This window comes from Anopheles coluzzii, chromosome 3 (assembly GCF_943734685.1).
Source record: "Anopheles coluzzii chromosome 3, AcolN3, whole genome shotgun sequence".
NCBI lineage: Eukaryota > Metazoa > Arthropoda > Insecta > Diptera > Culicidae > Anopheles > Anopheles coluzzii.
The window spans coordinates 74,303,383-74,330,840 of record NC_064671.1 but is presented as its reverse complement, the minus strand read 5'-3'; the positions used below and the strand labels follow the sequence as shown (position 1 = coordinate 74,330,840).

The window sequence follows — 27,458 nt, the reverse complement described above, 5'->3', positions numbered from 1 at the left end:
AAAGATCTCAGAAGGGGAAAAGGATATCCGTTCTGTCGATCGTTAACGCGGCATGCGTGCTTAAACTAGTTTCATGTGAAAAAGAAGACAAACATATATTGTTTCTCACTCCTTGCTGACGGATGAAAAGAGTGGGAGGGGGAGGAGAAGGAGAGTCATTGCTATGGGACTATGCTGTTGTCGTCTGAAGACAAGAACCAAGTTTCGTAGGACATCTCTTCACGTTAAAAACCAAGTGCGGTGTGAGAAGAGAAGAAAAAACTATGGCAAAAACAGAATGGTAGTTTCACCCTTTAGCGAACGGTGGCCTGTGCGTAACTATGGAAACGAACAAATCTACCACACATGCTCACATGGGCACACACATACACATGCACACGCATCGTTCAAGGTTCTTGCTAACGGTTAACCTTTGTTTCCTTAGCTGGTGGGCTTTTGTTCCGTTGCTCCGTTGCAGAAGTTTTAGGCTGCAAGAAGGGTCACATAAAAATGACTAGGGGAAGAAAACTCTCGACAATTCAGAGCAAAAAATACAATAATTATAAAAGCAAGAACAAGAACAAAGTCGAACATGCTCGTCTTGTTCGCAAAAGAAAATGTCTAAACAAGCAGATATTATTTTTAGGTCTTCCGCTGCTTCCGCAAATATTGGACGCTTGGACGGCTGCCATCAGACGGCGCGGTTGTAGTTGGAAAGTTTTGCGTGTCTGTTTTATTGCTGGCCACGGTCCAGCTTCGTAAAAAACAACCCTCCCCGAACCTCTAGCAGCAGCACAGTGAGATGCTACTCTGGAAGAGAATGCTCTCTCCGTTTGCTCCCAGCAGTTGGAAGCGTTGGAATTATTTTCGTACGGACAAATCAACAACGTCCATCAGGAACAGGTGACCGGAAAGCAACGGATCACAGCGCGGAAAAAAAATCTCTTACCGGACACAACTTCTTTGTTGGGTTTTACGCACTCTGGCTAGTATTAGAGATTCGTTCTTGATTTTCTGACCTTCCTTTTGGGGCCTGGAGATCGTACGACCGTCTCCGTACCACTAATTGACGTCAAACGATGAGCACTGCCGGTGGCTAAGGGTGGGACCGCACGATCTTTGCGGTCAAAATAAAACACACAGCATTTTCGCTTAATGAGCGATGGACTTGCTTTCGTTTCACTTCTTCCGCAGCATCACCACTCCAAACACCGTTTATGCACACACACACACGTTTTACACGAAAAGACAAACACCCAGACACGCAGACACACTAACGCGGTTGTTATATAATGTACTGCGACGTTCTCGGGATTAATGCGAGGAAAATCGAAGCAAAGTTCGTCTTTTTTCCTTCCTGGCAAACGCGCCCGAACAAATAAACAAACAAACCGCGAACTTGAGAAAGTCAGAACACAAAACTTTCATCACGGTAGAAGGTTTCTATCCTAGCGCGTGCTGTGTGCATCCATCAACCTCCGGCTCCGGTCTTACACCTGCTTCACGGACACTGTTTGCAACATTCGCCTGGTTCCGCATCTCCACACGCGATGCTGGATGAAAAATCGATATGTAACACTGCTACCTTCCCTGACTCCCCGAAACACGGCTAGTTCTACGGCGAACCTCTGCGCTCGCCTCGCACGTATCGATACCGAACGGTGGCAGCGCTTGGCACACGGTCACACTCGAAGCAACACCGACAACTGCTACAGCCGTGCGCGTACTGCAAACACCTGTCCGCCAAGGCGTCTCCATCGACCATTCGGACCGAAACTGACAAACCCAATGGTTACTGTGTGAGCAGCAGCGGCGTATAGTAGCGCAAGGGCAGAGATAGTAAATGTGGTTCTTCGGATGAATTACTCGAAGAGAAACAGGGAGAGCGAAAGGAGATCCGAGAGAGAGAGTGAAGTTTGGCGTTCGGGACCGACGGACGGTTGCGAAAAAGTAATGAACTTCTACGCAAGGTTCTCACTCAACGGTTCAAGAAGATGTGTGGATGAAGCTGCTGTGCGGGAGCTGCGGGATGCTCCTAGGTCCAGGATGCAGACGCGCACGGCCTAAGGGCGGGCATGTGGGTCCTCTGTCCTTGGGTGCATTCGTTCGGGGTCTGTGCTGATGAAACCGCGTCGAGGCCACCGTGGTAGCACAGCTGAGTGGGACGTTAACGACCGAAAATATTAATAGGTCAGGCTGTGACGACAGCGGGACATGATGGGTCTTTATGGTTGAAGATCACATACGTGATTATGAAACGATTAGAGGAAAATGGGTCCCCGGCACGTGTCTGTTGGGATTGTAGAGGAATTCTACCCAAAGAGAGAGAGAGAGAGGGGAGAGTAGCACGAAGGTTTGAATGCTTGATGGAATAGTCTACTCTATAGTTCTAGCATCTTTTAGATTAAATGATCTTTAATTAATCTAATCTAATTAGATAAGGTTTGAATTCTTGATGGAATAGTCTACTCTATTCTCCTATCATCTTTTAGATTATAGTCTGCAAGAGGAAATTCTAACAAAACTTAAACTGTTTCGGAAGGTTTCAACTGCTTCAGAGTGTGCTATCCTCCATTACCTTTCGCTCTATATAACAGTTTCAGATTACTTCCTCTCAAACGTCCAACAATCCAACTGTTTAAGATTGATAGAAAGCAATGATCGTATTTCATCAATCACACCCGCACATTGTTTACGCGCCAGGGCTTGATAAACAATAAATTCAAATCGTTGCAATCCCGATGCAAAACCGGCCACCATGCACGTCCATCAATCTACCTTCCGTCTGTCTGTGCGCCGTCATATTCGCACTACCTGCGAGCGGCAAAACCCACCCCTGACAACCGTGACCATAATTCGCCTGCCGAAGGGACCGTCCAATGAATACCTAATGACTAGCCAACGCCAGGAGGCAGGATGGAATTTTCCATCCCTTCCAGCAGCATGGGGACGGGCTCTCCCGGGCGGCAAAAGACCGCACCAACACACACACACACGGGCGCGAACCTCGGACGAAGGGCGTGCGCGCGTGCTCACCAACACACTCACACACACGCATACGCGCGGGCGCTCCACACTCACACACACACGCACACCTCAAAACCGGATAATGTAGGACGAACATAGGGGCACTGGGCACGGGGGGCAACTGCCGAGAACCGGAAACCGTAAAGTACCTTTATCCTTTTACCCGCGCGCTAATGGCTGGAAGGCGAAATGGCAAAGAAAAAACCACGCGGTTTTCCAAGGTCTCCAAACCGCGGGGACGTTTGACGTTACACTTTGGGTGCCTACTTCGATCGGAAGTTTGCGAGTTGGTACGAGCGTGAGATTCTCGCATTGGAGAAGAGGAGGGGGGGGGCACAATATCGAATTTTCCCCCAAAACGTTGTGATGCAATTATGATGTACCGTGCCGCGTTCGCCGCGTTCGTGCGCAGTTCCGACGTGCGGTCGTTATAAATAGTTTCCACAAAAACTCCACGGCTGACCATCGTCACGGCGCGCTGTGAACTGAACCACCGACTGCACCCAGGTGGCAAGAAGGAAAGGTACCAAAATTTCCTTCGAGGCGGCATGCAAAAGGTAGCTGCGATTGTTCCGTTTTTTGACACATTCGCAGCGACGGGGCAGACAGGATGAAAGGTAATTTTTGAGGTTATGTAATGGCTGTACTAGTGAAGGCCGTGTGATGATTTATGGTGCTCCTGTCGAACCGCGCTGTCGTTACAATTTCACCCGAGTAAGAGCAAGTTGAAGCAACAAAAGCAAAAAAACAAACGGAAATCACCAAAGATTGGGTCGATAAAGTGTACTCCAAAGTGGATCGAAAATTCTTCTTGCATCCATCACTCCACCATCAAGCAGCATGCTAATGAAAAGGAAGGCAAAACCTGGGGAGCAAAATCTCCATCCACCCACCCACACACATGCACATTCAGTCGCAAACTCTCTGTATGTATACACCCCCACAGACACACGCGCGCACACACACACACACCTAGTGGTATCGATTGACAGGAAAAGCGTTTGGCACAGCACCGAAAAATCCGTGTGCTCTCCGTGGCCGGTGGCGCAGATTTCTATCGCTCAGTGGCACGTTTCAGAACCGCCGGGAAACGACCAACCGTACCGTAGTGACTCGCGAAATGAACTGACTGTCGGGTACGGTGCACTCGAGATCGTGTGCGGTATGGATCCGACGGCGAAAACTCCCCGCGCTACAGAAGCGCGCGTGAGTGAGAGAGTGAGTGTATGTGTGTGAGAGAGAGAGAGAGAGAGAGAGCGCGCTAGTGAGGCCCTTCGTTCAACGAGGGGGTTGCATTTGTCGTTGCCATTGATACCTACAGGGGTTGATTTTGGTTTGTGCAGGGTTCGTGGATCAGATTCGTTGATAGAGGGGAAGCAGTACATTTTCTTTCGTAATTCCACTGGGGTTTTCTTCTTTTAGATTAACTAAATTCCTTGAAGAGCCAATACAGCTTTGAAATGATTCCAACTGTGGCATGGGAAACCTCTAGTTAATATTAGGAAATGTTCAATATTTGCTGCAAGCGCTTAAAGTTGTCAAAAATAGACTTATAAATAGACACTCCAATCTTGAGCTTATTTTTAGCGGGAAATTAAATTTTCTTCTCAGCTTAAACCATCCATTTTCCATCCATCCATCCAAATTACTTTTCTAGATTCTTTAAGCCTACTGGCTACTTTTCCTTCTTCGTAAGTCTGTGCAGCGGTGGGACAATTGTCGTGAGAAGCTAAGCAAGTGCGATTTTATGGGGGCCAGTTCGTCTATCATCGGTTAACTATTTGAAAAACGAACTGTCAGCTAACAAGATGTATCTGTATTGAATTATGTTTCTATGCGTCTTAATACATCATATACTAAAATCTGAAACACAAAAGATCAGATCCATCAGATCCACCTTTGTGAGGTTTAGAAAGCCTTGGACTTCTACGATGAAAATTGGAGATGAATTTGCATTGTAATTTGACATAGCACACATCATTATCAGCTCACATCCAGTAGAGCCACCTAATAAATATGCACACACTCCATGAAATCCATGAAATTCCATGAATTACGCTCAACCCCTGCAATATTTTTCCATGTAGCCGTTTTGAGCTACTCCCTGCAAACAAGCATGCGCCAACGAACAAATGGGGGACCAAATGGGGGAGCCGATGGGCCTGGTCACTCTGGTCACTCAGGTTTCTCCGGAGCTTGCGATCGGAAAAGCGTTGCCTTTCCCTTTTTGCAATCCACTAATTTTCACTCTCTTTTCCTTTCTTGTTCTCTCTCTCTCTCTCTCTCTCTCTCTCTCTCTCGCTCTCTACACACATATACAATTTAGATACGTTAAGTCGGATGGGAGAACTATGAAAGAGAGAGTGAGAAAAGAAATCCTTGTTGGAGCGTTGGTTGGCTAAATACCTCTACCTACCTAAGTATCCATTCCTCTTTGTCAGTATATGTGTTTGTGCCTCTGTGTGTGTGTATTGAACAATTGTTTAACGCTCCGAGCTGTTTGGCTGTGTGAGAACGAAATCCTGCAAGGACGCAAGGACTGTTTTTTCTGTTCCGATGGGCTGGTGCCGCTGTACTGAAGCGGATGGGAACTACACCAGTGCGAACTTTGTTGAGGCTAGAAGGATTTCGAGGCGAGGACCGAAACAAAACCTTTTCACGATAAGGGATTAGGCACGGGAATTTACAGCAGCAAATTGCAATGAGTTTAATAGGGGGTTTGATGAGGTGAATTTGATATGCAAAATAAGTGTATTTGTTTTTATTTGGAAATTAAAATGCTTCATAATTAGCAGAATTAATTAATGACTGCAGATAGATTACGATAAAGTATAACATAAATAGTGTGTTTTTTTACATCTGATGAATCCTATTAGAAAGGTTCCAACTTGTACAAATGCAAGTCAACGGCATATTGCTCTGTACTAGTTTTACTGTCCTCGCTGTACTGAAACTAATGAATGAACAAGCAATGGCCTGCCCGGTGTTTGTATGACGTCATCGCATCGCAGTAGGCGAATGTGGGACCCCAACGGAAAAAAGGGAAAACCCCCTGTGCCAGTGCATAAACATCATTTTACATAATCGCTCACGAGGTGTCCTGGGAGTAGGAGGGAAGGAAAACTGCGGCATTTCAGGTTTTCAGCTCATTTCATACCGGAACTGGGTTAGGTTCACTGGAATCATTAGGGTGGGAAGAAATCGAAAGTATTAAACATGATTCATAAGGGGGTAGTGGTGTGATTGGGAGGGTTTGATGTGGTTAGTAAAAGGTACACAAACCCACAAGTAATGGTTTAAACTTTAAAAGCAACACTCGGTGGAAAACGGCGATACGTACATAGATTAGTGAGTGAGGAGAAGCGTGTGCGTTAAACGTCCTGCGTGTAACAGAGCACGTGTTCCGAACAAGACGTTACAGATTTGAAACCGAAAGACGATGATGATTGCATGTGGGAGGGCTGGTTTGTTACAACACGAGGTGAGACAGAAATAGTTTATATGTTATATAGTTGGAAGGACCCACCGAAAGCAATTAACTGCGATGTAACCCCTTTTTGCTGTAGGTACAGCACTCCATTGTATAGCCCTTTAATGCTGTGAGTCTCAGGGCGGGTTGGGGAGTCCAACTGTCAGATGTTGAGGAGATTGCAGTAAAAGCTTAGTATAGAAGTAAGGCTCATAATAAGCTAATACAAGCTTTCATTTTCATTTGCATGGTAGAGTAAGTTCATAATATTTTGCAGATAAAATTTCATCGAGCATATTCTATAGTTTATTGTCTCAGTTATTTAAAGTTAATAATTGAATGATTCGAATGTCTCATATCAAAATTAATAAAATTTTAAGATTACTTCTACATGTCTGGATGGTTGGGTGGATTTTTGTGTCTTTCTTAAACTCACTTCGTAAGCCACTAAAACCACACTTTTAAAAGACAATAGCATAGTTCCTCCGACCCAATCGCACCCAACCCCATTTGCCCAACTTACATAACGTGTTATTCTTTCGGAACAGAATCTTTAGAACGCAATACTTACACCGTGGTAGCATTGTTGGTTTTGCTCCATTCACATGGTCGCTGTGGCGTCTCCACCAAAAGGAGGTTGAGGAACGATATGAATTGTCAGGGCTTTTCCGTCTGTGCCTTACTTACGTCATTAGCTTCCCAACGGTGTCCAATGGGGAGGGGGAGTAGTATCTACCTCCCTTGCTGGTCCACCAGGAAGTTCGGAATCCGGAGGAAAGCAAGCAAGCAGCAACAGCAACCATTGACATCAATCATCAATTTCACTTCCACGGGCTGCGGCTGCGAAGAAGAACCGACACGGCCCCGTGTACTGCTACTGCGCCTCAAACACTGTAGACGCCAAAAACGGAATGCCGGCTCTCTGTTGTGGGTTCGCATTTTACCGGAAACTGTAGCACTGTAAATTGGGTGAGAATTTCAATTAATTTCCAATCAACGACCGATCGATCCGATCGGTGGCGCCGCGCGCGCAACGTCGCTGTGAAGGTTGTAACAACAGGGCCAGTTGACGGGCGTGGGGAGATTTTGTTTTGTTTTTCATCTGTTTTGTTGTAGTTGGGTTGTGGCAATTGTTCTATTTTGTGCATGATCATTGGATGCAGTTCCCTCGTTTGCATCGGCTTAGAATGCAACGTATAGAAATAATGGCAACGGTAGTGGTTGCGTAGTTGATTTTAATGCGCTATTTAAAAGGACATATACGTTATACAAAAATAAATTGTGTTTCGTCTATTCCGACGAGTAAATTCATTCAGTATAAAGTAGGTTTTTTTGTGGATTAGTAAGCAACATAAATAAATTCTACTATATTTCATATGAAAATCGAAAGAACTAACATTAATTATTTATAATTTTTATTCGTTTGTATAAGTGTGTAGTAGTGCATATTTTTTAAATTATTTTTGCTGTTGAGTATTACTTTCTTTATCTGAGCGATCATATCGTGCTTGAGAGCATTAAATACAGAACGTGTTTGAATGAACATTGTGATATAAGTTACAAAATGGCATCGCTTAAGTAGGTAAAGAGTAAGAAGAGACAGACCGGAAATGTTGAGAGTTTGACTACTTTTCTTTAAACACAGTATTAAAACAATTGTAAAAAAACAGTTTAATTTGAGGCAACACTTTTACTTATCTTTTGAAGAACTCACAATCGTTTGATGATAACATTTATTACAGAATGACATGCATACACAAATATAGTATATTTTCACGTTCATAACAACTCCAATCACTTGCTTACTCATCCTGGCGCTACAACCGCTTTGCGGTTTTCGTTGCTCAATCTTTACTTACGGTATACTTCTGGTATCAGGTTAGGACGTTAGGAAATGTTCAACAGTATGCTCGGAAGAGTTTACAGAAAAACCCCAAACCATGTGTTAGCGGTAATAAAATTAATTACATTCACAAGAAAGGCACCAATTAGCTCTGCCCGTCTAATTTCCACAAAACTATAGACTGCTGTTTACAGAGCTGATTCATTAAACTGATTGAAGTTCCTGGTTCTGAAGGTAAATGGAATAGAATACTTCCTGGAGCTTAGTATGGAATTTAGGACTGTGGTAAGACATTGAATGAGCAAACATATTTAGCTTAGTAGTTTAGAGATGAATAAATAGCTCACAACACTATTCTATTTAACCGGAGTGCTAACAATGTTTCTAAGTACTTCGCTAAACTCTAACAGATGGTGAAACATTACTTAAAATATACATCAATTATTTGTTTAATATTAGTTAAAATATGGAAAAAATTCGTTATCGCTAGATTTTAAACGTAATAACTAATAATTAAACACATATTAATAGACGCACTATGGACTGATGACACTGGTGGAAAATTTCAAACTTTCCCCAATTTTTTTTCGTAATTTTTGGCTTTAACCCTTCCTCCATTCGACAGTGTCAAGACAGCGAAAAAAAGGTACAACTTAAATAGAAAAAACTGGTGTAAAAAGGACAGAGAAGAAGGGACAAACAGCATCACATTTAAATGTCACCATCCGGCCATATCGTTGGCATCGTTGGCAGCAGTTCCCAATCGTTGCCGTTTTCCATTAATCACACCCACACACAGCTTCTCTGTCACAACCATACACGCACTCACACACCCATACACCTTTGCCAGCCCGTGGGAAGGAAAGCATTACATCGAGCTTTTGCCTTCATCGTCATGGCACACTACATTTCTTAACATTCAGTGCACGTGCACCTAAGACACGAAAGCGAACGCCTTGCGCGTTGCGATGCTTTGGAGCTAGGTCCTGGGACACGAATAGCGTTGTCTGCGTGTAGGTACTATGTGTGTGTGTGGGTGAGATGGTGGTGGAATACATTTTCATTCATTCATTCATCCTGATAGGAGGGGATGCTTTAGAGGAGAGTAGGTTTTGCGGGTGTACTGCGTGCAACATCCGATCCCCCACTGAAACTCATTGAAGAGAGCAAGCAGTAGAGGTGTGTCCAGTGATTGCTGTATGTGTGTGTATGTATGTTTGTATAGGGAATTTCAAGTCCAATCGATCAGCACAAGCTCAATGCTTTATGTGTGTGTTTTTTTTTAAACATTGCAAATGATTTTCCCGGCTTCGTTTGGGTATTGCGCCGTAAGCGAATGTTCGTAGGTCGGGAAATGGCACATCGCAGGGCGGCGACGATGTTGACGCAAGAAGAGATTATCAGTTGTTTTGTTTGATTGTTGTTCCTTCCCTATATGGCCTGGTATGACTTTTCTTTTGACCGGAAGATATCGATGGTTTGGCCAAAGGATGAAGACCATCGGAATGACGATGAAGGATGACGAATGTTTTGCTGTTTTTCTGCAGCGATAAAACGCAGCTTACGGGGGCAGGTTGTTTATGGGAAGGGGAAAAACAAGCAGAAGGAATCACAGTGGAAGATAATGAAGAGCGTATTCTAATGAGCGGTTTGTTTATTTGTTTGTTGTAAAGCTAAATACATTTTTCTATACTTTTGCCAATTTTTAATAAGCAGCAAACAACTATAACTTATTCGATATATTCTGTCAGCAGCTCTTTTGCAATAAAACATAATTACAATAACAGTTGTCACATTGGTCGTTCCCAATTCCCAATCAATCGAATCGCTCACCGACCATTTGCACTAGAATTAATCTTCGCTAAGGGTGGATTAGTAGTGGAGCGCTTATTGTTGATTGATTAATACCAGATTGATTATGATAGGATGGACAGGATAGATTAATGAAGAAGTCTTTCTCACTAAGAAATAATAGACTGCACACGTTTTTCTTATATTTTACTCACATACTATTATTAATAGCAATAATTCTTTTACATGAATCATAAGCAGCAATGTTTTAAAGCAAACGTTAATTGTTAATACAAACCACTCACTCACACCGATCGAACCACTATTTCCAGGTCATGCTCCAAGTGGTGTTTCTCGAGAACACGTAACCGATGTATCCGAATACGCAGGCAATGGTGAGGAATCGAAACAGTTTCATCAGGCCCATGGAACAGGTCTGCAAATGGAATGGAAGGTAACATAGTGTAACTTTAAAGACAAAAGAATTTAAATTGATAAAAGAATGTACTCAAGCATAATTTCAAGCCCCTTGCTAAGCCAAAATTACAATATGTTCACATGTTCAGTCTTCGGTGATATTGTTGTGTACGGTGCGCTACTCCGCAACACAGCGCCTGGTAATTGAAAAAGGTCATACCTTAATGTTACGATTTGAACTACATTGTTTAGCGCAGTTGTCAAACCGTATGTTAGACGTTAATTGATGAATCATGCTGGGTGAAGTTTTGAAACGGTGAGGCCGTAAATTTACTGCGGTGTGAATTCATCTTTTGATCATTAAATGAATCATTCATTGCAGTCATGTTCTACATGATCAAAAACAAGAAAATGAAAATACACGTGGATGAAATACTGTCTGTCAATTTGAGTACCAACACGAAAGGATGAATTTATATTATGTTTTGGTAAAATCTAACCAGTTTTTATTAACTTCAAGTATTCCAATGAGAATATTTGAAATGTATCATGAATTATAGCAATTTTGTCATAACAATGTGCTCTCATAACAGTTTTCAAATGTCCTCTTCAGCACGCAATGTCACCTTTGTATTGAACTGTCATTTTTTCAACAGCACGGATAAACGGACAGCCGGATAAAAGGTACAGTATCGGACAGAAAGATAGGGCATTGGGTTTTTAACGCACCGTGCACCCGTTGGGCCAAGTTTATGTGTGGTTTGTATGTGTTTGTGTGTGTGTGTGTGTATGTGTGTGTGTATGTGTGTGTGTATGTGTGTGTGCATGTGTGTGTGTGTGTGTGGATGTATGTTTGAATGTGTATTGATGTGTGTGTTTGTTTCACAAGTAGGTCGTTTCGGATAGATTTGTAAGTAGCTTTTTTGTGTTTTGGGTTAGGTTTTTGGTGTGATAAGCAGGACCACCGCCCTCGCGATCAGTGTGTTTTCGATATATTAACAATGTTACGGTCTTCTTTCGCCGTGGTCTTCTGAGGACGACCGGTTGACTTGCGCGTTTCGGTTGTCCAAGCGCGTTTCAGTTGTCTAAGCACGTTTCGGTTGTCCGAAGCGCGTTTGCCACAAAAGTGCGCGATCGTTCCATTACGAACTCGATCCTTTTGCGCTTAATGCCAGCAGCAGCCATTCGCTTTTACATATGGCGCTGATAATCGGTACAACGTTTACCTCGACCCATTGTTACTAACATTGCTTGCTTGGACCGTCAAGAACGCGCTGGTTAAAAACTTGGACACGGCTGATCCCGTGCTCTGCCTGCGTTCTACTTCTATACGCGATGAATAACATCGTTGTCGAGCAGCGAAAACATCGCATGGATAAAAACTATCAACGAGTACGCGAGTAAGCGTCTTCCCTTCAAAATCGAGAACAGAATACTGCCGCGCTCATGAAACAAAACGCCCATTGAAAAGAACAACTGCGCGCCAGCTCAATGCACGCACAAAGTTTACCATTCGCACACAACGTGCAACGCAGAGATGCACGAAGGCCTTTCAATGGCGTGCACTGGAGAAACACCTGTGAGAGAATGCCGAGTTCATTGCTATTGTGCGTGTGTCCATTTCGCACCGGTGTCGCATTCACATTCATGAAACAGCACACCTGCGTTTTCGTCCGAGGAACAAGGGCTGCTGTCGATGCAAACTTTAGTTTTTATCCAAGTGTAAACGCACAATGTTTCACATGATAACACACATAATAAGAATAATTTCAACGCAATATGACATCATGGCAAGCTATGTTTTTCAGACACAAACCCGCGCACTTGCAAATACACATTAAAAAGCACACTCACTTTCTACTACTACACACACACACACACACAAACACACACACACACACACACACACACACACACACACACACACACACACACACACAAACACACACACACACACACACACACACACACACACACACACACACACACACACACACACACACACACACACACACTCACACACATACACACACACATACACACATACACACACACAAACACGAGTAACGTGGCAAAACAAGTGCACGGTGCATTGAAAAAAAAGGGTCCTATCTTAATGTCCGATACTGTACACGTATAAACGGTGCTTCACTGTATTTTAAATCATTTGTGAGTTAAACGTATTCGAGAATTAAAACTAAACGACTTGAATCATTCGTGAGCTGATGAATGATTTGTCTCTTCACGCCAATTTACTTTGCCAATTATTGCACTGTTGTTTTTCATTATGCTACGACGGTAAATTAAAGGCATAATTCGTTATTCTAGCTCAATTTCTCTGAATAAATCCACAATACAGAATTCGTTATTCCCAGTAGCTGGTAAATAACGTACAATTTCGGAAACATTATCTCCTATTTCTACTAGAAGTGTTACTGCTGATGTATCTGGTATTAACAAGAATTAATTAAAAAAACCTCTTTAACATCATGAAGTTGGGATTATTACTAACGGTTATCGGTTTTATAAACACAAAAAAAAAAATAAAATTTATAACATAATTTACAGGGTTTTCCAGGGATTCTCATAGTTGTGGGACACTTACTTGAGTCTATGCTATTGGAAGAGAACTTTATATGGGAAGGACTATTTTGAACCCTTTTGTGTGAAAATTCCTGTAAGATTTTTCGAATGCTATAAAGTCCAATTCCAGCGACGTAAAGCTCTATTCCCGTACGAAAGAATCAATAAAGAGTCCCACAACTAAGAGAACTCCTGGAAAATCTTGTAATTTCCATTCCTTTACACGAATATTTGAACGTTATAAGAAGTCTTGACTTTGAAATCCATGGCTATTAAAAAGCTTAGCTTATTTTGCATCATACTGGCTGGTATCATTGAATACACAATAAAATTTCATGTGAGCGCCGTACGATCCCGCTACGTACGGATTCAATGATTCCAGCCATTACTTATTGAACACAGCTCTTTCGATGCAAAATACTAGTGTCCGAGTTATGGTGATACGGCTTTGACTTGTTTTGGTGTTTTCTTGGGTTTGAATTCAAGATGCACATAACTATCACTCTTACGTCAACTGTTGACTGTCAGGCACTGTCACAAACTCGATGAAGAAGCTGAATTGGATGAAGAGGCGATTGTGAGCTCAATCATAAACACTCTTATTTGTTGAATTACATCAATTAATTCACTTGACATATACAAATAACACAAAATTATTGAATGATTCTTAATTATTTACTCTCACACATAATGCCCATAGCTCGTTTAAATATTTGAACACAAAATCACAAAAATAGTCCTGTTGCAGCTCTTGGATTCTCAAGTAATGCATGTTTAACACACTGGTCATTTGTAACTGTTTCTACTCTTAACTCTCTTTTGTTTTTGTTTCCAAAGTGCAATTATTGTGTAGAATAAGTGTTTAAAAGAAGACACATTCCTTGGACGAAACACAGTACATAGAAAAACGATAACGATCATCAATCGATCGCGGTACGATCACTTCACTACAAACACATCACCATGCTTCACTTCTTAAGTGCACCCCCCCCCCTACGATAAAAACAAAAACAACTCTTCTTACCAGAAACATTGCCGGTAGGATTTCGGCATTGTTCATACGCCAACAGGAGACCGACGTCCATCGATTGGCAGGGCGGTTGGCTTTAACGCGCGCCGTGCGTTGCTCCACTACCGGTTGAAACAAGGGCAGTAGGTGGGCAAGGTTACCGATGCCAGCCCTACCAGAGCCGTTGTTACCATCGTTACGATCGTTCGCGTTCGCCTGCAGCTGCGATGCGGCGAGCTGCACCAGCGGCAGCACCTGCAGTACAAGCTCCCGCAGATTGTTGCCATGGGAATGATGGGGATGGTGTTGCTGCTGCTGCTGCGGATGACGATGGATCTGAGGCAGAAGGGATCGTGTTTGTTGTTGTGTGTGGCGCTGTTGTTGCTGCTGTTCCTTTAGCACGGGGTAAAGCCGAGACGGTTCAAGAAGCGGTGCCGCTGTAAAATCAGGCAAAGTTTATTCGATCGTCACACTGGAGGTCACTCGGAGGTACGACACTGTGATAATGCAATGCACTCACTTGGTGTTTGCGGCCGGTGCGGTTGCTCACCGGTGGTTGCATTCCAATTTTCAAAGTTAATTGCAAAAATTACACAACCGCTCGATACGAACAGATAGCGGGCGGTGGCCAGCGGTGCACGGTAGCTGAACGTGTGCGCCGGCGTACCGTGCAGCGACAGCTCGTACCCACTGGCCGACGGTACAATCGCTAGCTCAAAGTCCTGACCGCACTCGATTGGACAGTTGTCGATGCGTTCCTCCGGCCCGGCCGAGCAATCACTGCACAGGTGATTGCGCACGATTTCCTTCCGGCCCGGGTGAATCGTTAGGTACAGGGGTAGCTCGTCCTGCGGGTTCAGTAGCGCTTCCCGCTGCAGGATGATGTGGACCGCATCTTCGGGCTCACGGAAATGGCCTCGCAGCTTGATGCGCGAACCGTACCGTAGCTCGCCCGGCAATCGTCCCACGTACGGTAGGATCTAAAGGCATCAAAACGGCGGAGTAATGAATTGGCAGATTCTTCGAGCACTCTTTTATGGACTATTGCAAGACTCGCTTACCGGTGTAAAAACTTGCAAGTTGGTCATGGTGCACCTTGCTTTGATAAAATCTATCCATTCACGTCTCGCGAAGATCACGCACGGTACGAACTGGATCGTGTAACGGTTCGCGGTCCACTGTGAATGGACGCCGACGCCGAAGATCACAGTCGATCCCCATCCCGGTCCATTCGATGCCGATCCGACTGCCCCATACATACTCCCACCCTCGCGAGTGGGCAAGAATTTCGAAAGCATAACCTTGCAAACTTTCTGGACAATAATTTCCAGCGACAAGCTTGCGTGCAGGGGGGAAAAACAACAACATCCACAACCACGCACGCCAGCGAGAACTTGGGCTTGGGCCGAAAAATTTCCAAAAGTGAAAGGAGCTGCTGTCTGTGTAAGAGAGCTTTCGTTCGTTTCGTTGGTTTATCATGCTCGCAGTGCAATTATTTTGCTTTGTGGCGATCCCAAAGAGTGTATGAGAGAGAAAATAAGAGGGAAGGTGTTTGGGTGTGTGTGTGTGTGTGTGTGTCGCGAAATAAGTTCATGGTTATCGGTACTGTTAAGAGCCGAGATGCGATCCCACTCCGCACTCTGTTTTCGAATCATTTACTACGACCGATTGGTAATGGCAGTGCCTGGGAAGCGATGACGCGTCCCGACGATACCATACGCACAGTTGCACAAGTCGGTCAGCCGGTGAATGTCACGTGACGAAATGATCGCGGGATCGATGGTTTGTTTTGTTTTTTTGGCAACTTGTCCTGGTGGGCGGAAGCGGTCGAAATAGTTGTTTTTACTATTTTCGCTTTCCTCAAGGGTGAGTGTGTGGCCGTCGATAGGATGACCGGAACACCGGGTGTGGGGGTGTGTTTCTGTGCTAACGGTGAATACGTTATGAGGATCAGCAGTCGTTGGGCAACTCGGGCTGGTTGTTATTGTGAAACTAGGGACGCTGGAATCGGTTCCAAAAAAAAAAACAACATTAAAACAAGCATTTACAGGGTTTCCCACGATTTATTGGTTGGTTCCCAGCAATTTTTGGTGGGTTCCCATATTTTTTTGGTGCGTTCCCACGATTTTTTGGCCGTCTCCCTGATTTTTTTGGTCCAATTGTATTGATATCCAATCGGAAGATACCAATAAATTATGGGAAAAAACTAAAAATCTATGGGAACCCACCAAAAATTGATGGGAACCCACCAAAAAATCATGGGAACTGACCAATAAATCGCGGGAAACCCTGTATTTGTTAGTTCATGCCTTTCACTACTGTTGTTCTATTCTTTTTTGGTACAAATTTGCTCAGTTTTATTCTTTTAATTCCCTACGTACTTGTTTCTTCTAGCCAAAATGATTCAGGGACGCGGTTGAAGGTCAGTTGCCCTTAACATGGGAACGTAGGCACTGTACCGGTTGGCTTCATTTCTTTCTGCCCTGTCATTAATCTTTATTGGGTTGAGAGAGTCCAATTGCATTCCTACGTAGCAATTTGGTAAGGTCCTAGGTCAGGTTGAATTTTTCTTTTTTTTTCGTTTTCAGTTACGTGTGAGCTAAATCGCTCATGGAATATAACTGTTTTAATTCGTGGCTCTTCTAGGATGTCGTTAGCAGTACCTGAGAGATTATCTTTGGATGAAGACACTCAAAGTAAGTGATAATAATGAAGGATATTAGGGACATAGTTTACTCAAATATTTGTCAATGTTTACAGGGGTTTTTACTTGATTTCGCAAGCGTAGCATCGTTTAATGCACCTGCTGCATTTGACAGGACAAGTGCATCAGTTGTGTTCGGAACATCATCATGCTCAAGACAGCCTTCGCACTTACAGGGTTTCCCACGATTTATTGGTCAGTTCCCATGATTTTTTGGTGCGTTCCCACGATTTTTTGGTCGTATCCCATAGATTTTTGGTTTGTTCCCATAATTTATTGGTATTTTCCGATTGGATATCAATACAATTGCACCAAAAAATTCTGGGAAACGACCAAAAAATCGTGGGAACGCACCAAACAAACATGGGAACCCACCAAAAATTGATGGGAACCAACCAATAAATCGTGGGAAACCCTGTAATATCGCAAGCGCGCGCAAACTGGTCAACCTAGCAGCCATGCGTTAGACTATTACCTGCTCGACGCTGGTGCAGGAATTCACGATATCTAATATCTTGCCACAACTTGGACATCTTTAAACAACAAAAAGAAAAGCCGTTGATATGACATCGTCCAGGAATAGATGAAAGATTCTATGGGATTACAGAGATTGCAAAAAGTTGAATTTTGACTTGGTTAAAAGAGACATGACATATTGACAATCTCATCAAACATGCTGGGGTTGCATACTTTCTGTGGAGTGATTTCCTAAAGGGAAGATCACAACTGTTCTTCTGTAAGCTGGAATTACGTTAGCTGTTAGTGCCCGCTGTTTATTAAATGCCTTGGATTCTGCAAAACGGACTGGCAGGCGAAGGCACGAGACTGTGAGCGGTTTCGAAGCGGTTTCCAGAGGCAGGCCAAGACCGCAAAGTGGTTGTTGCGCCCGATAAGTAAGTAAGTAAGATAGATTATGCATTCTTCTACATGTCAGAAGAGGCGTTAATAATTTCTAAATTCACAGCTAAATGAGCCGTCGTGGCAATTGACTAAGAATTGGTTTCTGTAGGTCAATACAGGGCATTAGAATAAGTTAAAATACAGTGGAACGTCGATTATCCGGGCAGCTCGGGACCGGGCGTTTGCCGGTTAATCGATTTGCACGGATAATTGTCCAAGAAATGTCAAATTCATATAAAAATTAAATAATCCACTAGTTTTATGATAAATTAACCTTGAATCCATCGAAAAATAGTTAGTAGAATATTATTTTAATTAATAACTTTAGGTTTAACAACTGTTCATGAACAAAAATAAATTTCGAATACACCACTAGACACTACAGAGCTGCACAAAAAACTGGTTGCCCACTTGACTATCGCTGCAAATGTTCGCCGTACGTTTGAACAGCTGTCACATTTATGCGCACGGTTAAGCCGCCCGCCGGTTAATCCGCCCCCGGATAATCGACGTTCTACTGTACTGTTAATATCTTCAATTTCTTACAGGGTTTTCCACGATTTATTGGTTGGTTTCCATCAATTTTTGGTGAGTTCCCATATTTTTTTAGTGCGTTCCCAGAATTTTTTGGTCCCATTGTATTGATATCCAATCGGAAAATACCAATAGATAATGGGAACGAACCAAAAATCTATGGGATACGACCAAAAAATCGTGGGAGTGCACCAAAAAATCATGGGAACTGACCAATAAACCGTGGGAAATCCTTTATGTTGCCTACAAGTGTCCATCTTACCCTTCATGGTGTCCATCTTTCCCATTTTAGGTGTCTGTCTATCACCCGAACATTTTAAAATTGCATGAATAAACATGTTCAATCCCCAAATAGACCGTGCCGCCATACGTAGGATTGACCAAGCCCACAAGTAGGATTGAAAGAAGAAGAAGAAGAAACATGTTCTCAAAATCAAAATCTATAGACAACTTAAAAGCTTCAACACAGTTTCCGATAAAACATGAGTGTAAGATAAAGCATACACAATTTTCATCGTCACTGTATTTATACATCCTTAGATTTTTAACATTTTACTTAATGTGTCCATCTTTACCCAAATTCCCCTATTACCACCAGAATGTTGGTCCAATTTTTTTACAGCTCATGAGTATTGATCACACGCGAGAGAGAGAGATAGCACTAGACAGGGAATGAGAGCGAATGATAGCCCACATATGCGAGTGGTTGGGGGAAGTACAGGGGACGAGCAGCGCGACAAAATTCCTGTAGGGCGGAAAGAGAACGACTAAGAAAATGAGCGAGAAGCAATAATTTTTTTATCTGTCCCTTGCACAGCGGGCGTTTATTTGTCCGTTATTTTGACATTGAATATCCCAGTGAAAATTCTACAACAACTGTACTGTTTCAAATTGAATACACGTAGAGTGGCGGTTACAAACGTCATGTTTGAAGTGGATGTTTGTTACGATATTAGTTAATTTGGCCCGATTACAGGGCACCACTACATAATTATGAAAGCATATAATAAGCTAAAAGTGCATGCAAATATATTTTTTATAAATAAACAACGGAATTCCCACATCGAGAGAAGAAAAGAGATTCAAACCCCATACCGGCCTTGGATCCTCACGCTGATCTCCTTTCGATTTTGGAGCTTATGGGGAGCTTATAAAACTGGTCCTTACAGGACTGAGATCTAATCCCGAACCCATACCACCTCTCAAGGTTATACTGAAATCATAACTGTACTGGATCTTATGTGCTGGATATGAATTCAAAGCTGTCTTGTAACTAATCTGGAATCTACAACAATGGGGCCCTTTGCGTTTTAAGTTCGTAGGCTGAAATTTCAGCCTGTCAGCTGTTTGCATTGTACAGCAGTTTTCGAGCAGCTATCTAAGTGAGTATAATATACAGGTGGGCTTATCCCAAGGTGTATGAATTTAGAAGGCTTATTTTTATCGCTTCTATTTCTGAATGAAGATTTTAAGAGTGTTCTATGTATTCGTCAAGCCTCCAGAAAGCTTGTTTAAACAAAAGTTTTCACTCATCCTTTCAAAAAGTGATATTCAAATTTGGTTTTAAAAACATGATATGAGACCACCTGGACTACATACACTTTGATTCTATATTGAATCATCACCTGATCTCTTTAATGCACCTTGGGATAAATGTAAACAAACCCGTGTTTTCGAGCAGGTACTCGAATCTAATTCTAGCTTTGTGGCTAGAATAATCTAGACTGAAAACTGCAGGCTAGTTTTTTGTGTGGTTTTGTATGGAGTGTTTACATAATTTCAGCCTCCAACTGTCAAACTCCATACAAAAAACTAACTAGAATCATGAAGGCCCCCAATTTCGGAAAGGATCCATAATCCATTCCGGTGCTTGAACTTATCCTGAACCAATGCCGATCCTAGAGCTGACGGGGAACGCATATCAATGCTGAAATAGATCCAAAGGTCAAACCAACCTAACAGTGTCTTCAATGCCAACAATGCGATGAACCATCGGTATCTAAGTTACAGATGTGTTACACTAAGTAAGAGTAATCTCGTTTTCACCTTTTTGTATCTTCTTCGCTTTATACGACAAACTCGTACGACTCACATGTTTGTCATCTCAAAAAACAGTTTTTGACTAAATTGACTTTACAAACATTTATCAGGGAATATTTCTTGTATCTCAATTGTTATTCTCTATCTGAAATTTCCACTGATGACCGTTTTTTGAGTTATTTTTTAACATTTCAAATGGTTAATTTACCGTTCATAAACAACCCCCGAGTTAATTCTCCGTTACGTTTCACGAATCATCATACGTGAGTATGCCAAACCCTTGTTAATATCTTTGAAGTGATCCCAAACCATATTTTTCTCATCATAACTATTTCTATACATGCCGTTCAGATTTGACTTTCGATTCGACCAGTACCACCAGCCACCATGATAGTATTGTGCACAGTTTCCACCATTCCAGGTATCGTTGTCCCGATCCTTGGTCGTAAAGTTCATGCCCTTGTGGCGTGTCAATGAGTCATCTGCCGATCCCTTGTAAGATCCCAGCTTCATTAGCGCATACAGCTTCACCTCACTGTCGATCTCGAACTCATCGTACCGTGCGCACTTGTAGTTTCCTTCGAAGTCTTTCAGCTCCACCAGCAGCTCGTGCTTCCGGGTCGAGGTCATCCGATGCAAATGCTCCAGCCCGAGCCAAAACTCTCCATCCACGCTGCCGAACCCGTTCCGATACTCGGTCCAGTTGCGGTAAAAGTCCACCGATCCGTCGTAACGATACTGGAACACAAGCCAACCTCCTCCGTAGGCCGTCTGCTCACAATATCCCAGAAACGATTGATCGTTCTCGGTTAGCTGTAGGATGTACTTGCCCGATCGCTTCGAGGGATTCTCCTTGCACGATCGAAACGCGAAACTGTTCAGATTTATGCCCGAATTGATCATGAACAGATCTAAATCTTTCTTCAATACCAGCTGGTTGCTTTGTTCGAGTTGAGTCAGCAGCATCTTATGGTTGCGGCCAACCTTTTCACTCAACTGCCTTATGGTGGAGTCCATCTCCATCAGCTTGTCCTGCAGGGTTTGCAGTTTGCTTGCGACCATCCCGAGCGCGAACCCGGCGGCGCACGCATTTGTGTCGTTTGTTTCTATACCGCGGACTTTGTTGGTCGTTGATAACAGCACCAAAGGTAACAGCACGTATATTTTGTGAGCGAACATGGTGAGCTAACGTCAAAGACTCTCCTCCACAAAAGATGATACTGAGGCCACAACGGGCTATGCAGCATCCTTTTATACAGGAACTAGCAGCATAATCGCAAACGTCATTCTTATCAATGTTGGATGGAGGTGAATAATTCACGAAAAATTCAACTTTCCACTTATCAGTACCGTGCGAATGCAAATGTTTCACATGATGACGACCTCATCACGCGCGTGCAGTGAAAATACTCACTAATGCAAATCGTTTTCATCGTGCTTGGCAGGGAATCGAAGTTCAACCGGTTAGTTCAGACTATACTGACAATAAAGCGTTTTATCAAGTGTTGTTTGGTTATAATGCAATGCAACAAAGGCTTACCAGACCAGACAGAGAGGAGGTCAAGGTTTGTTTTTGTATGTTCGCTGATGATGCTACCATCAGTTTGGGTTTTTCCTCGTTCATCTGCAATCTCTCCACGTTCTCTTTCGACACGCTCGTTCCCTTGGTAGGCTTCAGAAACATATGATCATATATGTATACAAATAAATATGATTTGCAGTGAGTATTTTCACTGCACACGATGATAAGGTCGTCATCATTTGAAATATTTGCATTCGCACGGTACTGATAAGTGAGGAGCTGTGCAAATCTGCCCAAAATTATTCACCTCCATCCAACATTGATAAGAATGACGTTTGCGATTATGCTGCTAGTTCCTGTATAAAAGGATGCTGCATAGCCCGTTGTGGCCTCAGTATCATCTTTTGTGGAGGAGAGTCTTTGACGTTAGCTCACCATGTTCGCTCACAAAATATACGTGCTGTTACCTTTGGTGCTGTTATCAACGATCAACAAAGTCCGCGGTATAGAAACAAACGACACAAATGCGTGCGCCGCCGGGTTCGCGCTCGGGATGGTCGCAAGCAAACTGCAAACCCTGCAGGACAAGCTGATGGAGATGGACTCCACCATAAGGCAGTTGAGTGAAAAGGTTGGCCGCAACCATAAGATGCTGCTGACTCAACTCGAACAAAGCAACCAGCTGGTATTGAAGAAAGATTTAGATCTGTTCATGATCAATTCGGGCATAAATCTTCGAAGTGTCTCGTTTCCATCGTGCAAGGAGAATCCCTCGAAGCGATCGGGCAAGTACATCCTACAGCTTACCGAGAACGATCAACCGTTTCTGGGATATTGTGAGCAGACGGCCTACGGAGGAGGTTGGCTTGTGTTCCAGTACCGTTACGATGGATCGGTGGACTTTTACCGCAACTGGACCGAGTATCGGGACGGGTTCGGAAGCGTGGATGGAGAGTTCTGGCTCGGGCTGGAGCATTTGCATCGGATGACCTCGACCCGGCAGCACGAGCTGCTGGTGGAGCTGAAGGACTTCGAAGGAAACTACAAGTACATACGGTACGATGAGTTCGAGATCGGCAGTGAGGAGGAGCATTATCCGCTGACGAAGCTCGGATCGTACACTGGAACAGCAGGGGATTCATTGCACAGACACAAGGGCATGAATTTCACGACCAAGGATAGTGACAATGATGTTTGGTTAGAAGGAAACCGTGCCGTAACATATCAGGGTGCCTGGTGGTACTATTTATATCACACTTCAAATCTGAACGGCATTTATAACAATAGTATAAACGCACAAAATATTGTTTGGGATACCTTCAACCAGGTTAACGAAGGAATGGCTTACTCTCGTATGTTGATTCGTGCAAAGTAACGCAAAATGAAAGTAACGCCACGAAGTCAGAGCGTTTCAGTTGCTGGATTGTAAATTTGCCATTGGTTGCAATAAGTGTTTCGGACTGTGCATCTTCAGCTATCGTCAAATAAACAAGACAAATGAACATCGAACTTCAAACCAGTAAAATTCATTCAATAAAATACATTCTTCCTGTCTGGTGTTTTATTCCATATCTGTCATTTCGCGCGCTGTAACCAATTCTTGTTAGCCATGCATTCATTACGAACCACTCAAAGCATGCAGGATTGAAACATTGCAAGTCATAGAAGTCATAGAAATATGTTCAATAAAGATACAGGCTGGTATTATTGAATCCGTTCGTAGCGGGAACGTACGGCGCTCACATGAAATTCTAGGGATGGCAACACATTTCTTGAACCCGGTCCTACAACGCCGCGGTGAATAACTGTAGCAACCATCTAGTACGTTAGGAAAATGAGTGTCGGGACGTACGCCGCCGCTACGAACGGATTCAATAATACCAGCCACAGTGAACCCTCTCTTATTTGAGAGGCGATGGGACTGTCGAATAAGAGGGGTTTTCAAATTACAGAGGTTGAAAGTGAATGAAAGGTCCAAACAAACAAGAAAGAGACAGAACATTTAGTATGCAGCCTTAACTGTTGCTATAGGAAACTGTGCATACGATTGCCAATTTGAGCATATATCATTCAATAACCATGGCAACACCATACACAAATAAGAATCTAGTACGTTAGGAAAATGAGTGTCGGGACGTACGCCGCCGCTACGAACGGATTCAATAATACCAGCCACAGTGAACCCTCTCTTATTTGAGAGGCGATGGGACTGTCGAATAAGAGGGGTTTTCAAATTACAGAGGTTGAAAGTGAATGAAAGGTCCAAACAAACAAGAAAGAGACAGAACATTTAGTATGCAGCCTTAACTGTTGCTATAGGAAACTGTGCATACGATTGCCAATTTGAGCATATATCATTCAATAACCATGGCAACACCATACACAAATAAGAAGGACACAGATTTCAGAGGTTTTCCAAATTAGAGGAACAAAAATGTACTACAAATCAAGGGACTGTGCAAAATGTTCAAATAAGAGAGGTTTTTCAAATTGGAGAGGTGTCAAATAAGAGAGAGTTCACTGTAGTAGTTTGCAATTACCACTTGAAGAGGCAAGTCTACCTTTACTGTGGTCTTACAGGCAATTGAGCCAAGTTGTACTAGGGTAACTGTACCAGCATTCGGCATTGTACCTGTTTTCGGCAGAGTAACTAAAACGCGTTGAAAATAGTCTCCACACATATTTTTAAATAGAGATATACTTATTTGTTCTTCATATACGAAGTATCACATCATTTCCTTGCATATTTTTCAAAATATCGTACAAAATGTGCGGAGTTCACAATTTTTCGGCAGATTTGCTGTCAGCCAATAGTTCGGCAGGTTTCATTATTAAGAGAACCAGAGCACTAACACAATTAAAGTATGGTTTTTATGAAAGATTCTATGCCTGCAGCAGTTATTCTAGCCCGTTTGGAATTTTAAAATCACGAAAAACAAGTTATTTTTCTCTTTAAATGCTGCCGAAGAAAGGTACATGGTAAATGTTGATTTTTGACAGTTCAATGCTTTGGACTACTGCCGAAACTTGAAACAATAACACACTTTTGATTTGGCTGAATATTCATTTATAACTTGATCAGAACACTACAACGCGTATGTCGACACATAAAACCACATTTTTTGTATCAAATTTCACCAATTTCACTATAAATAATCCAATAACTTGAGAGGAAAATAATAATTTGTAGGTCAGTCGGAGCCGTACTCTACAGTCGTCAGGCAGTCTCATTTCTCCAGTGCCTACTTTGTTTGTAACTCAAATCAAAATGCCTGTAAAAATTGCCAGCAAAATGCCCAAAATGGACAACATAAAATTAATAATTTAAGTACTTTTTAATACCAATCTTAGGAAAGTGAGAGTGTAAAATTGTTTTAAACATGTTTGTCTACCTATTTGCATTGATTAAAACATTTACCGACCCGTATTCGCGTTGCCGAAAATAGGAGCACAGCCTGCCGAAAATAGGACCAAACTGCCGAAATTAGGAACAAAAACAGTGTTTGCATTTTCTTGAATATGGCTAGAAAATGCATTTGAAACGGGAAATAAAAAATAGCACAACATAATACGATAGTTTATCGTTCAAAATAACGTCACTTTCATGAAAAGTAATACAAATTGTAAGTGTTTTAGTGATACTGCTCCTCTAACCTGCCCAATATTGGTACATTTACCCTACTCTTTGTGAATTAAGTGAATTCGGAAATGCATGGCGGGAAGTTTAATATCGAGAAGCTCCGTAGCGGTGTATATGAAACAACATGACTGTCGAAAATCGAAATGTTGTTAGTCCGGGAAACCCTGTGGAAGTTTCAACGGCCACCCCTGAACCAATAATCGAATCCAGGAAGGAAAGAGACGCCAAGACACGGGCTACGATCGCACTTCTTGTACGACAACACCCAGCATCCTTTGATCTGTGATCTGAACCCGGCAATGTTTAAATTTGACTACAGATATAAAGCGTTGGTGAAGCTGGACAGCTGGAAAGTCGAACTCGGGATTCATCTTCTTGCGAGCCGAACAAGCAAGTCAAAGAACTGAAGATATAGGCATTCTCGGTTCAATTTCATTCGGGACCTGGTAAGCAACAATATTATTCAGCATCAATACTGCCCTATTGCATTCATGATCGCTGACGCATTGATGAAGCCATTGTCGAAAGTGTAGCTTGTGGCGGAGAGTGAAGGAATCCAAGCAAGCAGGCTTGAAGCTTTAAGGACGGGCTACATTGATCGTACTCGCAAGCGTAATTTTGATTTTCACTAGCGCATCTGGCGGCGGCTGGTGGAAGCTTTTTTTGGTCATCGAGGGAATGGACCTGCCGGATCTCAAAATTAAGTAGTTTTTCCATCGTTTTTTGCCATGAAAATGGATGCAATGCTTATAGGACATGTGCATCTACTTTTTACAAAACTTTTCTTGTCCAAATTAGGTTAAAAACATGGAAAAATTACATATTTTCTGAAGCGGCTCCAAATTGTTTGGTAAAATGCTTCGGTCAGCCGCCGCCAGATGCACTAGTGAAAATCAAAATTACGCTTGCGAGTACGATCAATGTAGCCCGGCCTTAAAGGCCGGGCTACATTGATCGTACTCGCACGCGTAATTTTGATTTTCACTAGCGCACCTGGCGGCGGCTGACCGAAGCATTTTGCCAAACAATTTGGAGCCGCTCCAGAAAATACGTTAATTTTCCATGTTTTTTACTTAAATCGGAGGAGAAAAGTTTTGTAAAACGTAGATAGACATGTCTTGCACGCATTGCATCCATTTTTGCAATGGAAAACGATGGAAAAACTACTTAATTTTGAGATCCGGCAGGTCCATTCCCTCGATGACCAAAAAAAGCTTCCACCAGCCGCCGCCAGATGCGCTAGTGAAAATCAAAATTACGCTTGCGAGTACGATCAATGTAGCCCGGCCTTAAAGGCCGGGCTACATTGATCGTACTCGCACGCGTAATTTTGATTTTCACTAGCGCACCTGGCGGCGGCTGACCGAAGCATTTTGCCAAACAATTTGGAGCCGCTCCAGAAAATACGTTAATTTTCCATGTTTTTTACTTAAATCGGAGGAGAAAAGTTTTGTAAAACGTAGATAGACATGTCTTGCACGCATTGCATCCATTTTTGCAATGGAAAACGATGGAAAAACTACTTAATTTTGAGATCCGGCAGGTCCATTCCCTCGATGACCAAAAAAAGCTTCCACCAGCCGCCGCCAGATGCGCTAGTGAAAATCAAAATTACGCTTGCGAGTACGATCAATGTAGCCCGGCCTTAACGCATTGCAGCGCTTCTTTTTCGGACGAGCGAGTTCGGCCCACCTGCCGAAGCAGTACATCTGTTACACAGGTAGCGTAGGTTCGTAGCTTTTAGTGCGTTGAAGTCACTGCAGAATCACTTTCCAGCACTTTTCGAGCGTTCGCGCATTTCGAAGAGGAGTTTCAGTAGAAAAAAGTAACGTTTAATCGTCAACATTATCATAATTTCTTTCAACATAAATTCACGCAAGCGTTTGTTTTGTTTGTTTAGGAAATCCTTTGCAAAAACGAAAGGTTTTTTTTTATTTTATTTTGCGGATTAGTTTGGCGAGTTTTATTTTTTTCGCATCTTTTTTTTAGGTTTTGGTTGG

The 27,458-nt window shown here is 42.8% G+C and overlaps 4 protein-coding genes across 10 annotated transcripts in view; 1 reads left to right on the top strand and 3 right to left on the bottom strand.

Annotated features, from left to right (window-relative positions):
• Positions 1–4,143, bottom strand: part of LOC120956014 (sodium-dependent neutral amino acid transporter B(0)AT3) — a 30,107-nt gene extending 25,964 nt beyond the window's left edge. For 5 of the 7 annotated variants that reach the window (XR_005751825.2, XR_007452519.1, XM_049608292.1 and 2 more), the window contains exon 1: positions 3,979–4,143. The gene's annotated coding sequence lies outside the window, so the exon portion shown is untranslated. Of the gene's footprint in view, positions 1–1,564; positions 1,785–3,978 lie in introns of those variants that run through there. The other 2 variants (XR_007452517.1, XR_007452518.1) reach the window with 2 other exon arrangements.
• A 6,026-nt stretch (positions 4,144–10,169) lies between these two features.
• Positions 10,170–16,134, bottom strand: LOC120957496 (uncharacterized). The gene is made up of 4 exons (XM_040379726.2): positions 15,180–16,134; positions 14,639–15,098; positions 14,134–14,555; positions 10,170–10,545 (listed from the first exon to the last, which is right to left on the bottom strand). Exons 1-4 carry the CDS (start codon positions 15,414–15,416, stop codon positions 10,432–10,434), a joined length of 1,233 nt encoding a protein of 410 aa, XP_040235660.2. The 5' UTR covers positions 15,417–16,134; the 3' UTR covers positions 10,170–10,431.
• A 4,241-nt stretch (positions 16,135–20,375) lies between these two features.
• Positions 20,376–21,609, bottom strand: LOC125907266 (ficolin-1-like). Its single transcript, XM_049608479.1, has one exon. The coding sequence runs from the start codon at positions 21,473–21,475 to the stop codon at positions 20,537–20,539; it is 939 nt and encodes a 312-aa protein (XP_049464436.1). The 5' UTR covers positions 21,476–21,609; the 3' UTR covers positions 20,376–20,536.
• A 481-nt stretch (positions 21,610–22,090) lies between these two features.
• On the top strand, positions 22,091–23,387 carry LOC120959766 (fibrinogen C domain-containing protein 1-like). The gene has a single exon (XM_040383399.2). It carries the CDS (start codon positions 22,255–22,257, stop codon positions 23,191–23,193), a length of 939 nt encoding a protein of 312 aa, XP_040239333.2. The 5' UTR covers positions 22,091–22,254; the 3' UTR covers positions 23,194–23,387.
• Positions 23,388–27,458: the final 4,071 nt, after the last annotated feature.